This window comes from Alligator sinensis, unplaced genomic scaffold (assembly GCF_000455745.1).
Source record: "Alligator sinensis unplaced genomic scaffold, ASM45574v1 scaffold103_2, whole genome shotgun sequence".
Taxonomy (NCBI): domain Eukaryota; kingdom Metazoa; phylum Chordata; order Crocodylia; family Alligatoridae; genus Alligator; species Alligator sinensis.
The window spans coordinates 1,709,310-1,734,521 of record NW_005842166.1 but is presented as its reverse complement, the minus strand read 5'-3'; the positions used below and the strand labels follow the sequence as shown (position 1 = coordinate 1,734,521).

At 47.2% G+C, this 25,212-nt stretch overlaps 1 protein-coding gene across 1 annotated transcript in view; it reads left to right on the top strand.

Moving 5' to 3' along the window:
• The window catches only part of FBN3 (fibrillin 3), a 271,545-nt gene that overhangs the window by 13,146 nt on the left and 233,187 nt on the right, over positions 1–25,212 (top strand). Inside the window, exon 3 of the mRNA XM_014520884.2 lies at positions 16,356–16,438. Coding sequence (XP_014376370.1) covers positions 16,356–16,438 — 83 coding nt within the window. The remainder of the gene's footprint in view (positions 1–16,355; positions 16,439–25,212) is intronic.

Below are 25,212 nucleotides of genomic sequence, written 5' to 3'. Positions count from 1 at the left end.
GATCTGCCTGCTATGAACCCGTGCTGGTTTCCCCTCAGCATAATTTGTCCTGCTGGTCTCTTGCAAATGTGAGTCTTGATAATTTTTTCAAAGATTTTGGCAAGGATGGAGGTGAGACTGACTGGCCTATAGTTGCCCGGGTCCTCCTTCCTCCCCTTTTTGAAAATGGGGACCACGTTGGCCCTTTTCCAGTCCTCCGGGACTTGGCCCGTGCGCCACGAGTGTTCAAATATTCCCGCCAGTGGCTCTGCAATGATGTCGGCCAGTGCCTTCAGCACCCTCGGATGGAGCTCATCCGGGCCTGCCGACTTAAAGGCATCCAGTTCTTCCAAGTGACTCTGCACCATCTCAGGGTCTACGCTTGGTAGTCTGGCACCTTGCTGCTGCCTCTCTACAACCCCAGTGAGAGACTTGTCCTGCCCCTCACTTAGGAACACTGAGGCAAAGAACTCGTTGAGGAGTTCAGCCTTGTCCCCCCTGTCCATCACCAATTGTTTCTGCCCATTTAGCAGGGGTCCTATTCCTCCCTGGGCCTTCCTTTTACTCCCAATATATCTAAAAAACAATTTCTTGTTGTCCTTTACTTGGGTTGTCATCCTCAGCTCCATGGCAGCTTTGGCCTGTCTAACTGCCTCCCTACAAGCACGAGCAGAGGAGGTGTATTCGTCTTTGGTGATCTCTCCCTGTTTCCACTTTTTATGTGCTCCCCTTTTGTCCCTTAGGCTGCCCTGGATTTCTCTGGTCAGCCAGGGAAGCCTCCTGGCCCTTTTCCCCCTTTTGATATGAGAATGCATCTGATTTGAAGTAGGTTACAACCCACCTGGAGGTAGTCTAAGTTGTTGGAGAATTCCCATAGTCTCTTATGGGCATTTTTCTTAGTTTAATCTGGAAGAGAGAAGGAATGGTGAGATGGGATTGCACAGCAAAATTTTGTTAAGACGTAGGTAGACGCCCTGAACCCTACTCTGTCTACTTGGGCGTAATGAACAATGGAAGCCTCAGAAAGATGGTTTTAGCTCTTTGATTTAGGGCTGCTAGGACTCAGTGCATGGCAGATGGATCTGGTGTTATAAGGTTGTTCATACAAGCAGTGGCTTGAGTGCAGCAAAACTCAGGCTCATCATGTTCCCAGTTCACTGATATCTGCCCAGCCCAAATTGGCACTTCTGGTCTGTTCTGTTACTGCACTGCTCAGGCAGTGTGGAGAGGGGAAGCCATAGGGAGGTGGGTGGATCCTTCATGATAGGTAAAGGAAAAAGACTCTGGGTCTCGCACTTGGCCTTTTTTCTTCTCCATGCATCAATTTTGCATTCAGAATGTGTAATTGATGATGATCCTGTTTAACAGATGTGTTTAGACACTTTAATTCTTGTCAAACACTGCAAAAAGCAGAAACTTTTTTTTAAAAGTAGTCGATATCCATTAAACATAAAGAATGCATCTTGTTTCGCAATGCTTGTTACTCCCACCACTTGATTTCCTTGCTAATGAAATAGAAAAGTAAAGCCATGCTATACATTCCTATATTTAATATTTTGTTTTGTAAAAATCATGACTTGTTAACCCTTTTGGATTTAGTACACACATGCTTATTTATAGTTTGGTTTCCTAACTCATGAACACAGTCTCCTCTAACTGTTTTCAAGTGAAAAGTTGCAAGATGGTGCCAAATGTTTAATGATTATGATTTGATCCTGCTTCCATTGAACTCAACATTAAAACTCCCATTTACTTAATTGGAGAATGGTCAGGCACTCAGTGTATCTGTTACATGGTGTGTGGATCATAAGTTTAATGATGTTTGCTGTTTTACTTAAATTCCAAGTTTTGGAGTCCTCTGAATGCAATAGGATCCTAGATTTAATTCTTTTAGAAAAGGTTGGTCTGTATGCCTCGTGGTAGTGTAGAAAACTTTGAGTCAAAAGCTAGGTTGCCAATAGGAAAAGGGCTCCATGATATTTTTAAATATCTTATAATGGGGTTGTGGGCTTGACTCCTAATTTATTAATTCATGGAGGCTGCTGTACCGTTGCAGCACATTGAAATGCTGTGTAGTATGAAGTTCAAACAGGATGATTCTAATAATCTAGACCAGATATATACAAATTGGGAAGAAATGTGAGACTTGGATTTGTTAGGAAGTGCTGACTACAGCAGAGAGGGATGTGGCCAGGTACCTGATACACAGGGGTAGTGGTAACTTCCAGTTGCTACCATGATCTCAATTGTGGCTGCACAGTAGAATGTTTCATTAAACATGTAATACAGGTTTCCCTAACTTTTATGCTGTATATGTGTTCTTGGAAAACAGAGCATAACTCAAATTTGCATAAAGGGAACCCATTTTCCAATGTAACAAATAGGGATTTGTTCCAAGACCTTGACTGTACTGACCCATAGACCCATTTATGGCACTTTTACAAGACAATTTTGGTACTTGCTAACAGCAGACAGTACACACAAGCACAGGGCACTATCATAATGGGGATGGCAACTACAGAAACACATGTTGCAGACAACGAGCGAGGAGCACAGATCCACACAGGAGACTATATTTTGGTGCACACATCACTCCCGCAATGCATTGCACAAAGCAGCTGACTGCGAGCTTCCACCACACCGATTGCATAAGAGTGAATTTACCTCGCATATAATGAATTTTTGGTATAAAAAGGGCCATTGCATAAGAGTGAATTTGCACATACAGAGCCCGCATAAAGCAAGGGAAATCTCTATGAACTTTTTCAAAATACACTGAAAGTCCCTTTTTAATAAATCTAACCAGTTTCCAGTCTAAGGTACTCTTTACATAGAACCCTTCATGTTCACTAGGCCTGTGCAAGTAGGCAGCTATTAGATCCGGCTTTGGATCTGGCCGCTTCAGATACCAGCGATCCGATTCAGAGCTCCAGACCGGGTTCCCGCTTTGATCCAGCCGAAGTGACTCCAAAGCTTCAGAGCCGCCTTGGAGATCCAGCCATAGGGTATAATGGGGAATCAATGAAATATCTATAACTTTGTTGTTTTTTGTCTGATTTGGATTAAATTTGTACGGGTGGTGGCCTCTGCTGAGAGAATGAAGCCTGCCAAGCTTCAAGAAGATCGGTGCAGGGGTTCGGGGGGAACTGTACCCCAAATTCTTGAAAGCAAAACTCATGTCATGTACATGTGGTACACCACAGTGGGGTGAAAACTGCAGGGGTGGTGTCCCCTGGTGAGGCCACAAAGCCTGCAAGTTTCAGGATGATAGGTGCAGGGGTTTGGGGGGAACTGCACCTCAAGCTGCTGACAGGCAAAACTCGGGACATGGGTGACAGTGTGTGTGTTAAGGTGCAGCGGGGTGACAGCTGCAGAGATGGTAGCCTCTGCTGCGGCCCCACAAACCTTGCCAGCGGTTGAGGAGATCGGTGCAGGGCTTCTGGGTTCTGGGGCCCTGCACCTCTGGCTGCTGACAGGCAAAAGTTGTGCCATGAGTGCTTGTGCAACCGACAGTCTCTGCCTTGGGGCAGTTGATTGTCTGTCTTGATTCTTTCCTCTCCTTAGTTTGTGGTTTTGTAGGTGTTAATCATTGCTCATTAACTCGTTAACACCTACAAAACCACAGACTCAGGAGAGGAAATAATCAATGCAGACAATCAACTGCCCCAAGACAGAGACAGTTAGTTACACAAGCACCCATGTCACCAGTTTTGTCTGTCAGCATCTAGAGGTGCAGGGCACCAGAATCCCCCTGCACCGATCTCCTCGACAGCTGGCAGGCTTCGTGGCCTCAGCAGGGACCACCATCCCTGCACTTTTCACCCCCCTGTGGTGTAACACATACAAGTGACATGAGTTTTGCTTTCAGGAATTTGGGGTGCAGTTCCCCCAAACCCCTACACCGATCTTCTTGAAACTTAGCATGCTTCATGCTCTCAGAAGAGGCTACCACCCCTGCAAGATTCATCCAAATCAGACAAAAAAACAACAAAGTTATAGATATTTTGTTGATTTCCCCGTTATACCCTATGGCCGGATCTCCGAGGTGGCTCCGAAGCTTTTCTGAAGCACTCTGGAAGCTCTGAAGCACTTTGGAAAGCCTAAAGCAGCCAGTGCTTCACTACAGACATGCTGCTTCAGATGCCAAGGTGTCTGAAGCTTCTCCGGATCTGAAGCATGGTCTGAAGCTTCGCACAGCCCTAATGTTCAGTCATAAAGACTGAGACCAAAATATTACAAACCTAGTGATGCCAGGAACAAAAACTAGGGCTGCTGCTAAATGCTTCTAGTTTGGGGTTCTCATTTCCCAAGTGTTTTTTTCTTCTTCTTCTTCTTCTTCTTCTTCTTGTGTACCTTGATCTATGTTAAGCGGATGGTTGATCTTGCTCACGTGGGACAGACTGGTTTCTGTTGTTACATTTGGCAAATGCTGAATGCAAGTTTTGGTATGGCAGACATTTATCTGGCTTAGAAGTTAATTGGGCCTGGGATTTTTATTTGTAGGTTTTAAGAACTGGTTTTAAAATTCTGATTGATAATGGAGGTTTAAGAGAAAAAAGAAATCAATGGAAGAGTTGGTATACTGCTTTCCAGCTGAAGCTATTGTGCAATTCCTGAAAATCAGTTCCATCTTAAGCTATTTGTAAATTAAAGTAATCCTTGTGGTGCTTGTCCTGATATACAGGTTTTTAACTGAATTTTGCTGAAATCAAAAAGAAGTCTCCTTACGCTCAGTTGAAAAAGATGGATGTATATAATAGAAAAATAATTGAATGGAACGGAAGGGAAACTCATAGCTGGCAAGGAAAGGGTGGATAGCTAAAGATAGTATAGAAACTCACTGCTAAAAAAAGCTACTAACCTTATTGGGTATGAGCTGGTGCCTGAGCAAAGCAGCCTGAATACAATACTACACTGATTCTTTCTAAAGATTTTTCTTTTCTTTTCTTTTCTTTTCTTTTCTTTTCTTTTTCTTGTTTGGTATTAGAATACCATATTTATCTGAATCTAAGATGACTTTGAATTTAAGGTGACCCCTCCCCCAATAATTGTATTTGATACATTTTCCATGACTTTAAAATTATAATTTTACATCGATGGAATGTAATAATTGGAGGATCATCTTAAATTCATCCCTGCCCTCACCTCCACTACCACTTACCTTCCATTGCAGCTCTGGCTCCAGGTCTAGAGCTGCTGCAGTCCAGGTCACAGAGCACGTGATCACTCCAGCCCCCAGGGGGAAGTAGTGCAGAGCATGGAAAGAGGGAGTTACAGGGGGCTGTGGGAAGAGAGGTAGCAGAGCGAAAGGCTGGGGAGACAGCGATTTTTAGGGTTTTTTTGTCTCTCACTCTGACCCCAAGCCCAAGTAAGGGCTGGAGTTAGAGCCACAGCAGCCACCTGCCTTTGTGCCCCCCCTCTGAATTCAAGTACAAGACAAGGAGCATCTTTTTTCCCTGTGTTAAATGAGCGGGGGGGGGGACCTTATCTTGGATTCAAGTAAATACAGTAATGTTGAATCTTGAATTATGTCAAATACTGTCTTTAATGTTGATTTCCTGGTAAACTTGCTGATATAACAAGCTTGCATTAAACAACATGTAATAGTGAGGTTTTGATAATGGTTTTGTAGTAAGTGCTTTACCATCAGGAGTATACAAGAACTACTCCTGAAAGCCTTTGCTACCTAATACAATTCCATTGAGAGAAATGTGACCCAGCAAGACACGTTACGCTGCACGTAGCAGTATGTCTGCTCTGCAGTCAGACGTTGTTTGCAGGCACAGCCAAGCTAGTTTCAGCTTTGCTAGTTAGGGTAGCAAATTGCAAGAAAGATGCTGCAACACAGATCTCAGCACAAGCCATGTACCCGCATAAATACTAGGGCTGCGCGAAGCTTCAGGTGGTGCTTCGATTCCGAGTAGATTTGGCTCAATTCGGTGGCTGACTCTCCAAATCCGAATTGGATCACGGGACCAATTAAAAGGTCCAAATCGATTCAAAGCTCTCCGAATCTTCTGCAAAGCTTCGGAGAGCTTTGATGATTCAGGCAGTCTCCAGTGGCTGCAGCAAGAAGCAGCAGCCAACTCTGAGCTGGTAAGTACTAGGGGCAGGGGAAGGCAGGGGGCGGTGATCCCCGCTGCCCCCCACTGCCCCACACTGCATGGGGAGCTCTGCACAAGCCCCACAATGCCCCCTGCTCCCCAATCCCCCGCCCAGGCCAGCTCCATTCCTTTAAGAAAAAAAAGCCGAGAAAAGCCCCAGGACTCGCCACTCCTACAGTGGCTTCGGGACAGTGGGGATCGCCTGCAGCGGCAGGAGCGGTGAGTCTCAGTTGTTATTTTTTTTCTTAGAGGGCCGGAGCTGGCCCAGGTGGGGCACCCGTGGTGGGGCTGAGGGAGTGAGGAGGGCATCGGGGGGCTCATGCAGCATGGGGCAGTGCGGGGCAGTGAGGATTGCCCCCCGCCCTGCAGCACCTGCTGAGTTGGGGCTTTTTTTTTAACAACTGCTGGGAGCTGTGCCAGGCAGGGCAGCCACTGCCAGGCTTGGAGAGGGGTGGGGGATGGGCCTGGTTGATTTGGAGGTTCAGCTGCAGCTGAATCTCCAAATCAGATTCAGCCAAATCAAATTGGGACAGTGATTCGAATCACTGAATCGAATCACTGTTCCCTGAATCGGCCGAATCCAAATCTGAAGCGAATACTAGTCACTTTGCACAGGCCTAATAAATACCCAGGGCTCTGAGCAGCATTGCACAGCCTGTGCTAGGGTCAGTGCTGCCATAGGTTCACCTCTGCTGTTACCACTGCTCCTTCGATGGGTTAGAGGATGAATTTTAGGTGGCTTTCCCTAAGATCCGCTCATTGCCCAGACTTCTGTGCTGGCCTGCAAGGTGTGTCTTCTTCATCCAGGCACGTAGGAGTCCTCATCACTCTCCTGGAGCATGGGCCACCATGTCCACCATGTTTTCAGACCTGACTGTGTCATTGATGGCAAAGATGTGGGTGAGTTCTTTGTAGTGGGGCACATGTGACCCTGCTGACTTCTGTCTTACAGAAATGCTGTCTCAGTATCTTGCACTTGGACTGACATCGGGTCCAATCATGGTCATGTCCCCAGGCTGCCATTTTCCTTCACAATCCATTTATACATGAACAACAGGTGCCCCTGGAGGCTGGGGGGGGGCACGGTGACTGCCCGCAGGTGGCGGCAGTGGCAGCTTTGGCGGTGAAGGCATGGCAGTGGCGAGTGAGGAGCTCTTGCAGGCAGCCACGGTGGTATTGGTGGCGGGGGGGGCAAGCACCAACTGTGGGTAGTTGCCAACTGCCAGATGCTGCTGGCAGCACCGGCAGTGGCCAGCATCAATCAGGGCCCACCTGCAGATGCTGCCAGTGGTGTCAGTGGCAAGGGGTGGGGTGGCAAGCAGCAACTGCCCACAGGTGCTGCTGGCAGCATTGGCAACACTTTTTGCAGGGGTGCACCACCAATCTCCGAGGGTGCATGTGCACCTGCGTGCATCCCCTATGCATCACCAATGCATTCATAGACATGCCCATTGCTTCTTAATCTCACCCCAGATGGTGATAAGATCCACTCGTACCTCCCTGGTCCAGTTGCTTCTGTGCTTGTTTAGTGGTGCTAGAGTTGTCAGATTGAGAGAACATGATGAAGGGAGTATGGATATGTGTGTGGAAGTATGGAGGTCTGAAATTGCTTCGGTGGTTGATGGATAGGTCTGATGTCTGCCTGGACAGCCAGATGGCTAGATGAATTGAACGGTGGTCCCCAGTGGTTGGTGGTGTTCAACAGATGCCGATGCTGGCCTTGGGTGGGTGGTGATCACGAAACAGCTGGCAAGTTGCTGTACAGAGCAATTAATAGCTGGGGGTGGCCACTTGGGGCCTGACACTTCCAGGCAGTAGAATTCTGTAACTAGGGTCAGAGCAGCCATGCAGAGTTCAAAAGGGCCCAGGATTAGAACTAAAGCACTGCATTGTGGGATGTTTGGAGGCCTGTTAGGTCTGCTTGTGTCATGGACAAAGTGTTGCACAAATGCTTTTGGAGCTATGTCTTGTGATGCTCACAAAGGATCACAAATCAAAAAGGATACCAAGTAGATGAATAAAACTCATGCATGGTTTAATAGCAGAATGAAGGAGGCCATACAAAGCAAAAAGACATCCTTCAAAAAATGGAAGGTGTGCCCACAAGAGGAAAATCAGAAAGTTCACATATTCTGGCAGGTCAAGTGTAAAAGTGAAATAAGGCAGACCAAAAAAGAACTTGAGAAATGTCTAGCAAAGCTGCTGAAATTTAATAACAACCTTTAAAGAAACAAAACAAAACACACCACATTTACTCAAATCTAAGTCAATCCTGATTTTAATATGACCCCCAATAATTTAAATTCTACATATGGCAAATGTTATAAATGTGTTATAATTTTCCAGGTCTGGAATCTACTTATTGGAGGGTTGTCTTGAATTTCCGCCCCCACCCTGGCTGAGGGCAGGGGTTCAGGCAGCCCCCCTACCCTGTGCATTCCCCCTTTTCCCACTGCAGCCTTCCTGTCCCTCCTGTCACCTGCATTCCCCTACCCCCTGCTTCTCGTAGTCTCTGCTTCTTATCCTGCTCCCCATACAGTCTTTTTATCTACCCCCTGCCTCTTTCCCCATCCCCCATTCTTTTGTCAGACACTGTTCAGGCTCCATTCCCTCCCCAGAGCACAACACACGTGGAGGATGCTCAACCCTTGCTCGGTCATGCAGCAGTGGTGGTGCTGCTGCTGTTTGACCAGACAGGGGGATGGACTTTCTTTGTGCTCTCAGCCTGAGTCACAGCTGAGCTGCACCTGCCAAAGGGGAGGGAAGGGGGGTACAGAAGTCACAGAGGGGGAATTGGATGGGGGGCAGGCAGCTGCTGTGGTTCTGACTCTGGCCCCGACCTGGGCTCAGGGCCAAAATCAGAGCTACCTCCCCTTGCACTCTGCTTTGTACATGAATCTAAGACAAGGGGATTTTCCCCCCATTCTGGGGAGGCGTGGGGCTCATCTTGGATTCAAGTAAATACAGTATATCAGAAGCAGGGAGCCAGCCAGATAATCGATGGATGCATTAGATGACCAAGGTGTAAAAGGTGCGCTCAGGAGCAATAAAGGTGTAGCAAAGAAGCTAAACAAATTCTTTACATTGGTTTTTACCTCTGGGGAAATTCCCATGACAGATCAGTCCTTCTCAGTAGATGGGTCTCAGTAGAGTTGGGCTACATTTGAAGTGACAACAGAGGAAGTTTTTAGAGCAAATCAGTAAACTAAATACTAATAAATCACCAGGACTGCATAGATTTGCCTGAGAGCTCTGAAGGACCTCCGAGGTGAAATTGCAAACTGCATGCTATGGTGGCTACCCCCCAGGTCCCCATCCCCCCGCATTGCACATGCAGCCCAGCTCCCGCACCCTGATGGGAAACCCTCTGTTAGAACTTGAACCGGCTAGATGCCTGTGGGACCATAAAGCTGTTCTGAATCTAGGTTAAAGGAGCCCTTTACTTTGTGCCTGAACCAGCCAACTTTACACAGCCTGAACTTCAGTTTGCTTGGCAGCTGGGTAAGTAAGCCGCAGCTAACCAGTGATTTAATTTTAAAGCCTTTGCTTAAGACTCTCTCCCTCTAATACATATGCTGGCTTTTATATTCCTTCCATGGAAGGAGAATGAGGACTTAAAAGTGTGAGTGTCATCCTTCCTCCTTAAGAATTCAAAGCTGAGCTGGTTTTAATAACAGAGCAGGCAGAAGAACTGTTGGTTTCATACCAATGTCTTCAGCTCCCAGCAGGGAATAGGCTCTGTCTGTTCTACTGTGTGTTTTCAGAGGGTTACCATATGTCTGGGTTTTCCTGGACATGTCCGCTTTTTTGGCTCCCTATGCTGCATCCAGGTGGGGTTTTAAAATAAGAGCAAATGTCTGGGTCTTTTGCTCTTCCTTTGCTGTCCTGGCCTGACTGCTTGGGGCTGGGAGCAGCAGGCAAGGTGATTGGCTGTCGGAGGTTACGCATTCCTTGTGCAGGCTCCGGCAAGCTAGGTAAAGAGGCACTGTGTGTGTGTGTGTGTGTGTGTCCATGCAACTTGGGAGGTGTTTGGGCAGCAGGGCTGGGGGGTGGGGAGCAGGGGTCTGCAGGTCGGCAGTGAGGGGCACCAGCAGAGTTGGGGGCAGGGGCTGTGGGTCCAGAGTGTGGAACACCCAGCAGAGCTGGGTGGGCAGGGGCTGCGGGTCCAGAATGCAGGGCTGGACAGTGTTGGGGGAGTAGGGACCTGTGGGTCGGGAGTGAAGGGCACCGGCAGGGCTGGGGGGGTGTGGGTCAGGAGTGAGGTGCACCGGCAGGGCTGGGAGGCAGGAGGCTGCCGGTTGGGAATAGAGGGGCACCAGCAATGCTGGGAAGACAGGGGGCTATGGGTTGGGAGTGGAGAGGGCAGGGGCTTAGGAGTGAGGGGCAGAGGAAGGGCACAGGCATATCACTGCCCACCCCCCCTCACCCCCAATCTTATGTCCCTCCCTCTGCCTCCCAGGTGTCCTCTTTTTTGATGCTGGAAATACGGTACTCCTAGTTTTCAGACGCATTTCGTGCTCCAGGGGAGCAGAGCCCTGGCTATCCTTTCGTGCACAGTACTGTAGACAGTTAGAGATCGTGCATGAGGTAGCTCTTTTCTGTCAGCCCTAAAGCAAGTTGAAGGATGGGAAGAGCTGCAAGCAAAGTTACATTTGAGCTTCTCTGCCCTCTGTAAGGCTATCGGACCAGAATACAGAGTACAGCAGAGCAGGACCTGGTGGGATTCGCTTCTGAGCCATTTTGGTGCTTTTCTTCCCAGTTGAGATTTGGAAGGTTTAAAAAAGCTTGAAAATGGCTTCTCCTGGGGTGTAGTGATTTTTTTTTTTTTCTTCAACACACAGTTGCCTAGTTCTTAACTTTTATGGACCCGGGATTGTTTCCACTTGGCAAGAATAAATTTTGTTAGCTGGATTCTGGGGGGAAATGGCATCTCCTGCAGAGTGGGGAAATGAAAAGGGTACTGTCTGATCTGCAGAGGTTTTTATTCCTGGGTAGGGAAGACTGCTGCAGCTTTAAAAAGGTAGGAACCAGGCCTGGTGCAGTTTAGCATTCAGGTTAGCACATTAATTTCTTTGCAGTTGTGACTCAGTGAGAGCGGCAGGAAATTGGCCCGCAGTGATGAACTGGAATGAATTTTTCTAGAATGCATTGCATCCCCCAGGTCCTGTTCTCCCACTTCCCCAGGATGAAGTCATTGTACCAGAGGTCACCAGAGCTCTGCCCGCCTTTGCAAAGGGATTTTTTTTTCTTTGAAAAAGTAGCTGACGTGGAACTCTCTATGCACTGGTGTAGAGGACTGTGTGCAGAGCTGGGGGGAAATGCTGTTATTAGGGTAGGGTCGTGGTTGCATTCACTTGGCTCTGAAGCAAGACAAGAGGGATCAGACTTGACCTCTAGGAAGTATTCAGGCAAGAGGCCAGATTCTCCCCTCAATTAAACTGTTACAGCTCTGCATAGCTAATTGTTTTGCTCTGGATTTACATTGTTGGAGTAGAGCAAAATCTCTTCTGCAGTATTTTAGGGCCTGGCAGTGGTTTAGAGGCTTAACCAGTCCTCCTGAATACAGTGTTGGTTGCCCTGTGCTGTCTTGACTGTCCGCACATAAGCAGCTTAGAACACTTTTGTTCTGATTTTTCTATTGTGCACTCTTGGTAGTGGTGTAAGTGATAACGCAAAGTTAAGGTAATATAGAAACTTAAAAGAAGGCCTGTGCAGTTTTGCCAGTTACTCAAATGGGAACTGAATCAGACTGGTAAGAGGGTGGGAGTCACTGGCCTGTCCAGCAGAGAGTGGTTTCCGGGATGTCTGAAGCAGCCCTGTATCCTGTCCTGGGAGTGCCTTAGCTTTATCCAGGCAGCTCTTTTCCATTCATATCTGTCTTTTCTTGCTTCAAGAATCTCTCTGAGCATTAAAGCAAAACAAAGATTAAGGGATACTAATTATCCTTGGTGGAGCCAGATCCCTGAGAATTGTGCCTGTCTTCTGGAAAGTTGATATTACGTGGAGCCAGAGCTTTTGTTAGCTGGGGGCCCTTCTCACTGGCAGGATCCTGTGTCATCCTGGTCTTTATATGTTGCCTGTGGGACACCAGATGGTGATTAAACAACAGAGAAGTGTTTTAGTAATTGTGCTTGGTTCCCCTTAACGGAGGGTTGTGGTTTTGGAATAATTTACTTAATGCTGAATTTCTTTTTCCCACAGCTGCAGGGACAGAGCTAAGTGCACTGTAATGTTCTGCAAGAACTGAGAAACTGAGGGAAAGCGGAGACCCCAGCTCAGACTGAGCTTTCCCAGCTTTTCTGTAAAATCTGGCTCCAACTAGTTATTCTCATCTTGAACAGCCTCATCCTCATACTAGGAATTGGACAGCTGTCTTACTCCCACCTCTTCTTTTAATAGCTTTCTTAACTGTGCCAATGCCACACTTGGCAGGTCGAAATAAATTGACACAGCCAAAACCTTCTCAATCCCTCTCTCAGCCAGCTGTGGGCCTTTCCAGTCCTGTGGCAACCAGGCTGGATTCCTCTGAATGCAGCTCTGACACGGCCATTTCCAGGCTGATTATATTGTGGCCTCAGCCAGATGCTGCTTGGGTTTGGCACCTGCTGCCCACAAAAATCCCAATGGTCTTGAAAGAGTTTTACCTGCCTTTGCCAAGGCCCAGAGGAGATCCAGTTCCTTCTTTGTCTGCTGTAGGTATCTGGCACATTTTAGGTGAATGGGAGTGCTTTTTTAGTAACGAAGACTGTCTATTTTCACAACATGCATCTGTTCTGTAGCAGTGGCTCTTGGAACTGACTGACTGATTGTCAGCTGTCATGGGTCCTGAATTACTTTTAAATGAATAGGTCCTTCTGGCCTGAAAATCTGGCATCTCTTACATATGTAGTCTTTTAAAATGTATACAACAATAATCAACAAGACACTTAAATGTTTAACAGCACTTTACTGTAGGTATGAGATAGATAAGGCAGAGCAGGAGAGCAGCAGTAGGCTTTTGCTGTCAAAAAAGATGGGTTTGCAGAGGCTTGCAATTCAGGTGTTTCCTTTGATGTAGATCCACAAGCTGCTGACACCCCCACACAGCTACTTTCATGCTGAGACATATTTTTAATAAAATTCAGTTCCTGCTGCAATGTCAGAGCTGGGTAGGTGAATTTTGTGACAAAGCTGGATTAAGAGAACTTTCCAATTTATACAGTCAAGAGAGTGTCAAAGTGAAGGTTGCCCAGGCAAACAGACTTCAGTCCCCTTTTATGTGCAATCATTACAACTGTCATTAATCATTAGCAGACACCATTCAAGGCAAAAAGGATGCAATATTGGCTTATATCAAACTTGATTTAAATAATAATTAGTACTGTCAATTAATTTCAGTTAACATGCATGATTAATACAAGAATGAGTTAAGGCGTTAATTATTTTAATGCATTAATTGCACACGTGGTTTTGGAGCCTATCCCTGGGCTCCTCGGCTGCCATCACCGCTGCCTCTGGGCTACCCAGCGGGGCAGTGCTGGCAGTGCAGAGGAGCCGCAGGGCAGCTTGGGCTCTGGGCTGCTGCAGGAGGTGGGGGGGAGCACACAGACGCACACACTAGAGATGCACTGAGATATGCATGCACACACATGCACACTCTAGCGGTGCACCAATACATTGGTCCCATATCAGGACACCATGTCCAGGTACGCAGCCGCAGCATGCATGCAGCCAGGAATACAGCCCGGGAGCATGTAGAAGGGGTGTTTTGAACTGAACTCAAAGCTGTTGGTGTTTTTCACACTTTAGTTGTACTCAGATGATCAGGGACTTAAAGGCAGTGGTTCTCAAGCGTTGTAGACTCAAGGTACCCCATGGGAAATGGCAGCTGGTTATTTTCACTCACCCCACCTAACCCCCAGGAGTTCTCAAGGAGGTTAGCCAATGGCTCTGGAATTACCTCAGCCAATTCCTTCGGTACCTTTAGCGTACATCCTGTCTGGCCATGCCAACCTGAAAGCATCTAGCTTTTCCAAGCGGTCCTAACTTGTTTTGCCATAGTGTAGGCTGTTCGTCTCCTTTCCTATCTTTTCTGCTAACTGCTTGTCATAGGGTAGCTGCCTCTATTTGAAAAGAAGGCATTAAATATTTCAGCCTTCTCTAGATCACCCATAACTAGATTGTTTTATGATTTCCTTAAGTGATCTGCCATTTCTCTGGTCTTGCTTTTACTCTCAACATACTTGTAGAATCTCTTTTTATTGCCTTTTCCATCTTTTTCCAGTTGCATCTCAAGTCGTGTCTTGGTCTTCTTAATTTTCTTTCTGCATATCCATGCAAATACTCTTACACTCTTCCCTAGTACTATGACCAAGTTTCTGCTACTTATGGGATTCCTTTTTGAGTTTCAGCTCCTTGAAGAGATCCTGTCTAGCCAATCTGATCTCCTGTTCTTCTGTTGCATTGGGTTAATCTTGCTCCTGTGCCCTTAAAAGGGCCTCCTTAAAGTACAGCTAGCTTTCCTGGACTCTCCTTCCTCCTCTGACTTGCCTCCCAGGGAATCCAGCCAACCCAGGGAACTGGTGGGCTGAAGTCAACTTTTATGAAGTCCCATGTCTTTATCCTATGGCTCTCTTTCCTCCCTCTGGTTAGGATCTTGAACTCTATCATTTCATGGTAACTCTCACCCCAGTTACCTTCCACCTTAGAAGTAGAGTTCAGGGGGTGGAAAGTTTGTCTACACAGAATGGGAAATGTGACACTGCATCCCAGGATACTGGAGGATTGCAACTTGGGTGGCTTATCTTTGGGGAGTGTAATGGAACATGAGCTGGGTAACATGGATCAGGGATGAACCTGCCCTTCAGTGGCATAATTTTAAGCTGCCTAAAATGGGTTTAAAGCTCGTTTCAGTGGGGACAACGCAGAGGTTAAGAGCTCTAGGCGCTGCCTAAAATTAATGTGTAACCAGGCCTAATTCATCAGTGGGCATGTAGGCATTTGTGTATCTACATACCTCCCATGTTTTAGTTCATTGGCCTAATGGTCGGAGCACAGCCATACCCATAAGGGGTTTGAACATGCATCTGTTTCCCATGAAAGTGCTCTAAGCACCACGCCATAGGTTAGGTCAGTGATTCTCAGCCAGGGTTCCCCGGCCTCTGTCCTCCCCTTTCTAGTTCTCCCCTGTGGGCAGCCCATGTGAAGTGCTGGAAGGGAAACTAAAAACCAGAGGTGGTGTGGCTCTGGGATGGATGGTACCCTGGATGGGAGATGACCCTGGATTGTATCCTGGGCTCTGCTCACAGTAAGGCGGAAATTGTCCCAATATTTATTCATCTTTTCCTGATGAATATGTAATTCATGGGTCAGTGGACCCTCTTCAAAAGCAGGGCTGGAAAGACACTGGGCAAAGGTTAGTTTATGGTCTGCTGATTAGAGTCTTTTATTGGGCATATGAGGTGAAGATTCAAACCTTCTTGGGGGGAGGGGGGCTTAAAATGTGGGTTTCCCATTCCTTTAGGAAGTGACTAATCAGCAGACCATTGGTCTAATAACATGAGGGCTTTCATTCTCCTCTTCCGTTCTATTTCACTACTTATAGCATTTCACGCTGTGTGTATGTATTACAACTGCAGTTACGAAATTTGGGGTGGCTGCAGCCCCCTCCGTAGCCCCCTGCCCCTGGCGAGAAAAGCCTGACTCATCCCCAGCTCCAGCCCACCCATCCCACCCCATGCAGATCCGGGGGCATACACCACTCCGTGTCCTCCTAGCAGCAGGAGCTGCCCCATTCCCTGATGAGCTGCAGCTTGGTCCCATGCCCTGCACTAACTGGGCAGTGCCTGCCCCATCCCTCACTGTAGGGGCATTGATCTGCCCTCCGCACACGCCCTCCCTCCCCCCTCCCCTTCCACCACAACGGACTTACCCACTGGAGGCAGTTCTCCACACTGCCAGGCTGTGCTCCTCACTGCCTGAGTACTGTACTGCGGCTGCACGCATGCACGGGCATTTATTGGCCAAATTATCGACTGCATCGGGCCAATTTCTGATGCAGCCAATTTTCTTTATCAGTACCGATCTGATATTGGACTGATTGTATCGGTGCACCTCTAGAAATTAGGCTTTTGAATCTAATTTTAACTTGTATTTAGGGAAAATAGATAGCAGCAGTTGCCATACAAGAGTTCATAAAATACTCTGTTATAGTAAAGGTACTTCATTGACTGCTTCAGCTGCTTAGAATAGATAACAAAGATTAAGAATTATTTTTACTTTTCTCAATCACAGACCAAATGTTTGTGGCTCAAGGTTCCACTCTTACTGCTGCCCTGGATGGAAAACACTGCCTGGAGGAAATCAGTGTATTGTTCGTGAGTATTTACTTTTGTTTTATTGTCATCACATAGTATCTTCCGGGAGTACATTCTGCACTTTCAGCAGATAAAATTAACATTCTCCATTCGTTTCAGATGAAGAGCTAGAACAGAAGTTATGAATATGGGATCTATCACTTCTGTGAGCTGCTAATCTTGGTTAAAGATGAATGATTATAACCCACCCCACTTAACAGAATTTATGTAGCCTGTAGACTTTTCAGGGTGTTACAGTGGTATTTAATGCTGGACAAGTTGCATGGCTGGTCTAGAAGAATAGCCCTCAAAGAGATGATGTTTATGACCTCCAAAACCAAAACATGAATTTAATGTAAACTTACAGCTTAAAAAGAAATAACTTGTAAGACTGAGGGTGAGCCAAGTACCTGACCCTGTGAAAGTGTGGTTATTGCATATGGTCCATTTTCAGGAAGTTGTATCTTTTTTTTTTTTTTTAATCACCTGGTTCTAGTCACAGGCAAAGAGTAGATGTTGAATTAAATGGGTCTTTCATCTGATATGGTATAGCTATGTTGCTACTTGGACTTTCAGAATAAAACATGACAAAGACCTTCACAAGATGCTAGTAAGGAAACCGATTTAAAAGGCTGCTTAAAAACAAACCACATTTCTAGTAACAATTTTAGATCAAGAATATTTCTTTCAAGATTTTTACATTTTGAAAAGTGTCAAAGTTGGTATTTTGTTTGAACACCTCCCTCAGCAGGACCACAGTTCCAACCAGCATTTCATGTCTGTGGGATAAAAAGGGCGGATGGCAGTGGGATAGTTTCTGTTTCACTGGGAGCAGTCATGAGGATCTGGGTCCCTCTTCCACAACGTTGTACATCATATTGAGTCGTATGTTCTCTCTGACCACCTCCTGGACCTACATATTCTCCTCTCTTGACTGCCCTGTGAATCATTTCAATGCCAAGCCTTTATGTAAAACATAGGAAATGATGGTTCCAATATACTCAGCAGAGATTAAGCCCCAGCTGGTATACTGTATAGAAAAAAGAAGACAAAGGGGAAGAGCTGTGACCCAGTGTTACCAGGATCTACTCCTTCCTTCCAGAACTATTTTCTACGTCTGCAGTAATACATGCAGATCTTAGATCACCCTCATCGGTCATCTGTGGACTCACTGCTATCTTCCCTTTAATGGAAGACTGTCTGCCTTGTATCAAAGGACTCCTAGCAATGGCAATTGTGTGCAGTTCTGGGCTCCACATTTTAAGAAGGATGTAGAGACATTGAGGCAAGCAAGAAAGATGAAAAAGAGATTGGAAAGGGGGAGGGACCTTAGTATGTGTGTTTTGGAGAAAAGGAGATTTAAGGAGGACATGAGAACTGTTTCCAAGTATTAAAAAGGCTGCCATAAGAAAGACAGGCTTTTTAATTTCCTTTTATGTGTCTAAATGACAATCTTCTAGTTGCATACCTGGCTGTTTTTGGCCATGGTCTTATGCTGTAGATGCATAATCATGCGCGCACACAGCCTGAGCATGCCAAGTAGAGCTATGCACTGGCCAGTAGGCCTGGGTGAAGTGACTAGTATTCACTTCGGATTCGGCCAATTCGGGGGGACAGTGATTTGATTCGGTTATTCGAATCACTGTCCTGAATTGATTCAGCCGAATTTGATTTGGAAATTTGGCTGCTGCTGAATCTCCGAATCACCCAGCCCCATTCTCCCAGCCTGGCAATGCCTGCCCCCCCAGCCCAACTTCCGGCACTTTGTAAAAAAGAAAAGCCCCAACTCAGCCGGTGCTGCCTGGTGGGGGGCGATCCCTGTGGCCCCCCACTGCCCCACACTGCATGGGGGTTCTGCACAAGCCCCTTTATTCCCCACATCACTGTCCCAGCCCCTCCCATGGCTACCCTGCCCACCCCAGCTCTGGCCCTTTAAGAACTCCCCCCCGCCCCCCCACCCCACACTCACTGTTCCTGCCCAGCAGGAGGCAATCCCTGCTGCCTTGTGCCACCTGGGGGGCTCTGCATGAGCCCCCCAAAGCCCCAAGGCTACTGAAGGAGTGGTGAGTCCTGGGGTTTTTCTCTTTTTTTTTTTTTTTTTTTCCTTAAAATGACAGAGCTGGGCCAGGTGGGGCAGCCATGGGGCACTGGGACAGCGGGTGGGGGACGGTTGGGGGGCTCATGCAAAGCCCCCCATGCAGTGAGGGGCAGCAGGGATCATCTCCCTGCCCAGCAGAAGATTCGGAGAGCTTCGAATCAGTTCGGATCTTTTAATTGGTTCCCCGATTCAATTCGGATTTAGTGATTCAATCACCGAATCGGGCTGAATCTCCTCTGAATCGAAGCACCACCCGAAGCTTTGCACAGCCCTGTTGGCCAGGTTTCTGTGTGTGTACCTGGGACTAAGTCCTGGAAGAATGACGGGAGGTGAGCCCCTCCTACATTTTAGGCCTGATAACTGAGGGGTTTGCACACTTGACTAGAAAGTCCTCCACACCCAGAGCAGAGATGAACCTGCCTCTATTTGACTTCTTAGAACAATACTCTAACCAGCACACGACAGGGATAGGAGTTACCAGAGGTTTCTGCAGTACCCCTCTTAAAGCTGAGACATTGCTTCTTGCATTTAGTAATCATGGTATAGCATGTATGGGGAGCAGTGCAGAAGTTTCTGCCCCACTGGGAACAAAGATACAGGCAAGAGGCAGAAGCTAAGGCCTGCTGCCTTCCAGCGAACCATCTCACTGAGCCACGCACCCTCTAGTTTGCTCTTTTTCTGGTCCCCACATATCTCCTGCTCTTGGCCAACCAGTGGAATCAACTCCAAAAGGAGCGCTGGAAAGCACAGGGGGTAATGCCTAACCCGTGGCGTAGTGGTTAGAGTACTATGCTGAGAAGTCAGTGATACAGATCCAAACCTCTTACGGGTAAAGGGAACCTAGAATGTGGGTTTCTTGGCTTTGTACTGGGGCTAAAATGCAGGAAGGTCCATCTCCCCACACATAATATAGTGCTTGCTACTCATGTGTTTCTAGCTGACTGTATTTTGGGAACCTACATGCAGGTATACATCCAGAATGGGTATGTGTATGCAGAAGCGGATCCAAATGGGGTGCAGCTGCTTTTGGACTGCACTGCTCTGGGGGAACCTCTGGGTTTGCCTCTGAGCTCAGAGGGGAAGGTGGGGGAGTTTATTAGCTACTTTGGGGCCTTTAAAAAGTCCCCAGAGGCTCCCAGAGCCCAGTCTGCCTGTCGTGGTTGAGGGGAGAGTCTGAGAGGAGGTTGCAGCCACCCCTACAGCATGGTTGCTACTCTTGCACACCCTTTGGCCAAATCTTAGACCCCTACACAAAGCAGGAACATCACAGCTAAGGGTCTATCCAAATTGATCTTGAAAATTTCCAGGCATGGAGCTTCCACACCTTCTCTAGGCAGCCAGTTCCAATGCTTGACCACCCTCATAGTCAGAACATGCTTCCTAATTCAACCTAAATTTCTTCTGCTTCAGTTTAAAGTCATTGCTCCTAGTCTAGTTTCCCAAGGCCACCCATCTCCATCCTTTCTGTAAATGCCCTTCAGGCTTTAGAAAATGGTTATCGAATTCCCCCTCAGTCTTAGAAATCATAGAACATCAGGGTAGGAAGGGACCTCAGGAGGTCATCTAGTCCAATGCCCTGCTCAAGGCAGGACCATCGTCAACTAGATCATCCTAGCCAGAGCTTTGTCTAGCTGGGTCTTAAAAGCCTCCAAAGATGGAGTTTCCACCACCTCTGGGTAACCTGTTCCAGTGTCTTACTACCCTCCTAGAAAGAAAATTCTTCCTAATATCTAACCTAAACTTCCCTTGCTGCAACTTGAGAGTATTGCTCCTCATTCTGTGATCTGTCACCATTGAAAACCATTGAAAACAACCTAACTTCATCCTCTTTCAAAGCCCATTTCAGGTAGTTGAAAGCTGCTATTCAATCCCTTTTGTCTTGTCTTCTCCAGACTAAATAAGCCCAGTTCCCTCAGTCTTTCCTCATAATTCATGTTCTCCAGCCACCTTCTCATTTTTGTTGCCCTTCAGTGGACTCTCTCCAATTTGTCCACATTCTTTTTGTAGTGGGGGGCCCAAAACTGAACACAGTACTCCAGATGTGGCCTCACCAGTGCTGAACAGAGGGGAAGAATCACTTCCCTGGACCTACTGGAAACACACCTACCATTGCAGCCCAGGATGCCATTAGCCTACTTGGCAACAAGGGCACATTGCCGGTGCATATTCAGCTTATTGTCCACTGTAACCCCCAGCTCCTTTTCTGCAGAGCTGCAGCCCAGCCAGTCAGCCCCCAGCCTGTACTGGTGCATGGGATTCTTCCGTCCTAAGTGCAGGACTTTACACTTGTCCTTGTTGAATCTCATGAGATTCCTTTTGGCCCAGTCCTCCATTTTGTCTAGGTCTCTCAGAATCCTAGCGCTACCTTCCAGCATATCTACTACTCCCTCCAGGTTGGTGTCTTCTGCATACTTGCTGGGGGTGCACTCTATGCCATCTTCCAGGTTGTTGGTGAAGACGTTGAATAATATTGGCCCGAGGACTGACCCCTGGGGTACTCCACTTGATACCGGTTGCCAACTAGACATCAACCCATTGATTGCTACCCTCTGAGCTCACTGATTCAGCCAGTATCCACCTTACAGTCCATTCATCCAACCCGTAGTTCCTTAGGTTGCCTGGGAGAATGTTGTGAGAGACCGTATCAAAAGCCTTGCAAAAATCAAGGTACACCACATCCACCAGTCTCCCCACATCCACAGAGACCGTCAAATCGCCATAGAAGGCAATCAGGTTATTCAGGAATGACTCCCCTTGGTGAATCCGTAATGACCATTTCTAATCATCTTCTTCTTCTGCACTTTCTTCTCCTCCAAACTGACATGGTTCCTCTTCTGGGCATGTGTTGCATCCGGTGTGGGGGCATACTGAACTGAAAGTAAAGCACCAGTTTTCTACACAACCCCCCCTCCCCAAGTCTGTCAGCAGTCTATTTGCCCTTTTCCAGTCATCCAGGATCTCACCCAACCTCCCATGAGTTCTCAGAGCGGATAGCAGTGGCTCTGGAATAACCTTAGCCAATTCCTTCAGTACCTTAGGGGTACATCCCATCCAGCCCTGCCAACTTGAGAGCATCTAGCTTCTCTAAGTTAACCTTAACCTGTTCTGCCACCACTGTAGACTGTGTCCTTCCCTATCTTTGCTGGTAACTGTGCTTATCATCTGGTAGCTACCCCTATTTGTGTAGACTGAAGTAAAAAAGGTATTAAATACTTTCGCCTTCTCTACATCTTCCATAACTAGATTGCCTTCTGCATTCCATATGGGACCTACAGTTTCTTGGGTCTTCCTCTTGACAAACTTGTAGAATCCCTTTTTTATTGCTTTTTACATCCTTTGGTAGTCACAAATCATGCCTTGGTTTTCCTAATTTTTTACCTGTATGCCCAAATAATACTCCTACACCCTTTCTAGTACTATGCCCAAGTTTCCACTTTTTTATGGGATTCCTTTTTGGTTTTCAACTTATTAAAGAGATTATTGTCTAGACAGGCTGTTCTTCTGTTGCATTTCCCATTCTTCTGTCATGTTGGGATAGCTTGCTCCTATTCCCTTAAAAGGGCCTCTTTAAAGTACAGCCAGCTCTCCTGGAAGCTTTTTTGTCTCAGAGTTGCCTCCTGGGGAATCCTGTCTACCAGCTCCCTGGTTTTGTTGAAGTCTACTTTTCTGAAGTCCAATCTTTATTCTGTGGCTCTCCTTCCTTTCTCCTTTCAGAATCTTGACCTCAGAACTCTGACATTTCATGGTCACTGTCACCCAAGTTACTTTCCACCTTCACATTCTCAACTAATTCTTCCCTGTTGGTAGAAGCAAAGAAGGGGGAAAGCTCTCTCTTCCTTGTGCAATAATTTGCAGCGAGGAGCCTGATCTCCTTTCCACCCCTCCACCCCCACACCCCGGCTGCCTTCCTGTCTGAGTTGTGAGGGGCCCAGTGCTTCCCTCCACAGCAGCAGTGCCCCCTGGGACTGCCCAGGCCGGGTGCTAGCTGGTGGGTGCTGCCTATGGGGTGCTACCACTATGGAGGGGTCCCCTGCAGCACCGCTCGGCCCACTGGCAGCTCGCCCCACCCTGCTGTGGGAGAGACGGGTAAGCTCCAGCACCCTGTGTACCATCCCCACCACCTGGGACCACCCAGGTATGGCTGGCTTGCCCCTGAGGCAGAGTGACAAGGTGCCAGGAGGGCAGCTGGGGTGCTGGCAGCAGGAGAAGATGGCAAGGATGGTGCATGAGGTGCTGGAAGCCCGTCAAGCCCAAGCTTCCCCAAGTACATTGGCTTTCAGCAATCCATGCACCATTACACTTTGTTAGGTAGCAAACTAAAACAGCTCGGATGGGTTTTACCTTGCTATGTTACAAAGTCATTTAAAGCAGAATACACTGCCGAGCATGTAAATAGCAATGCCATTAAAGTAGACTAGGCTGCCGAGCATGTAAATAGCAACACTATTAATGTGGTGCAAAAACACATTTAAGCCACTTTAAAGACCAATTTTGTTGCGTGTACAAAAGCACTATAGCCACTACCCAACATGATATTCCCCCTGCTGTTCTCCCTTCTGACTTTTGTCCAGAGGATTTCAACATCCCTAACTGCCAGACATATGAACTACCTCGCCACATCTCTATAATACCCAATTCCATCATAAGTCTGTGATTGTACTAGGACCTCCTGTTCTGCCTATTTATTCCCCATGCTTCTCACATGAGTATATAAACATTTCAAGTATTTAACTGATAGTCCTGTCTTCTGTCTGAGAACATTGCTGTTGTTTCCCTCTACTAAGTTTTTTATCCAGGTCTTGTGACTTATTACTTACCTCTAGGCTTTGTCTCCATGCCTTCTTGAACCTGGTTTAAAGCCTTCCTCACTAGGTTAGAAAGCCTGTATGTGAAGACATTCTTCCCTGTCCATATCTCTTTCCAGTAGTCTTTCTTGAAATGCCATCCCATGGTTTAAGATGCCAAAGTCCTGTCAACACTATCTGTGCAGCCGTATGTTGATCTTTGGGATGTCTTCTTCTACCTGGGCATTTATCCTTGACTGGAAGAATAGATGAAAATGCTACCTGGTCTCCCATCCCTTTGCACCCAGACCCGTGTTGTCACTTTTCGTCTGCTCAAAGTTGCCCCTTGTAATATCATTAGTGGAGAGAGTAGTTAGCTGTATTAGCCTGAAGTCAGGCAGAAGGCTGCATAGAAATGTACCTTATAGACTAACTAAATAACATATAAATAGAGCACACATGTCCCTTGCCTTCAGTATTAGTGCTCACGTGGAGGAGTGGCATGGGACGGATGAATCAGGGGCTGGATGAGGCTCAGCATCCTTTCTGTAATGTCTCCAGCTGTGGGCTCCTTGCAGGCAACAGGCCTCCTGAACCAAAAGGTCACATCAGCAAACAGATGCCTCTGTACCCTGCAGGGAGTTGCCAGCCACCACCACCTGTTGCTTTCTCTTGACAGCAGCAGTCTTGATATCCCACTCCTTGGGCTGCATGGTTGGCCTCTCCTGCCACTGAAATAAGCTCATTCTCATCTAATGCCAAGGCTTCATACCTGTTCTCCAGCTGCATAGTTTAAGATGAGGAGTGTTGTCTGTTGCCAGAGGTGACAGGCTGCCAGCTTCCACCTTCCCAAGTGCCTGTGTCTTCCAATGCCTTCTCTGGCTGTCTCTTCTCCATGACGTGGGAGGTCTTCTTGTGCATTGAGTTGGTGAAGGTATCATGCTCAAGGATGCTCCTGAATCTGTCTACCAGCTCCTACAGCTCCCTTACCTGTTTCCTGGGAGAATCCACCAGGAGGCACCTCTCGCATCACAAGCACTCCCCAAACTGGCTGTCTTTGGAAGGGCCATGCAGGCCACAGTAACTGCAAAGCCAGACTATTAATATCAGCAGTCCTTTGTTATGAGGATGATGGTTTCCCAGGAAATAACAAAGTCATCAGTGAGTCTGTAGATGACTGTGGAATCTGATCCAACATTTGCGTGTTCAGTTGCAGAAGTAGCAAATAATTCTGGGAGGAAGGAGTAGGTCTTGGTGATGTTGGGTGACAGCTCTTTCCATTTGTTCTTTCCCTTTGTTTCTCTTGCCTGTCCATCTCCATAGTGAGGCAAGTTTACTCAAAATGATCAATGCTGGGCATGTCTACACATGCTATTAGTGCATGGGTATAAACTCTGGCACATATTGTGCTAGTTTCTTGCTCCCCGGTGCCAGTTTTACATATGTGTCTGGGACCTCAGCACATTGAGCCAGGTCAGTGTAGCCCCCGCTGGCAGAAGGTGCGGGGAGTCTGCCTGCTAGCATGGGGCTGCTCCAACCTGGCAAAATGTACTGCAGAGGGGCTGGCTGGGGCACAAGGATGCTCCAGTTCAGAGCTAGTTGGCAGGCAGCCTCTGTACTGAAGCACCCTTGTGCCCCAGCCCGCCCCATCACTGTCTACATGCGTAGTGCTGTGGAATAAAAAAACTTAGGAGGATAGTACTTGTATTTACAAGTACTACCCTGCTGCGGAGTTACAGTATAACCTCATACATCCAGATATCAAATATCCAGAATTCTCAAAAATCCAGCACTTTTTAAAATTACACTAGGTCGGAGAGCAGTGGCAGCCCATCCCAGAGCAGCAGAAGGGGAAGGTTGCATGTGGCAGCTGCTGGTGCCATCCAGCATCCTGCATCGCTGCTCCATGTGAG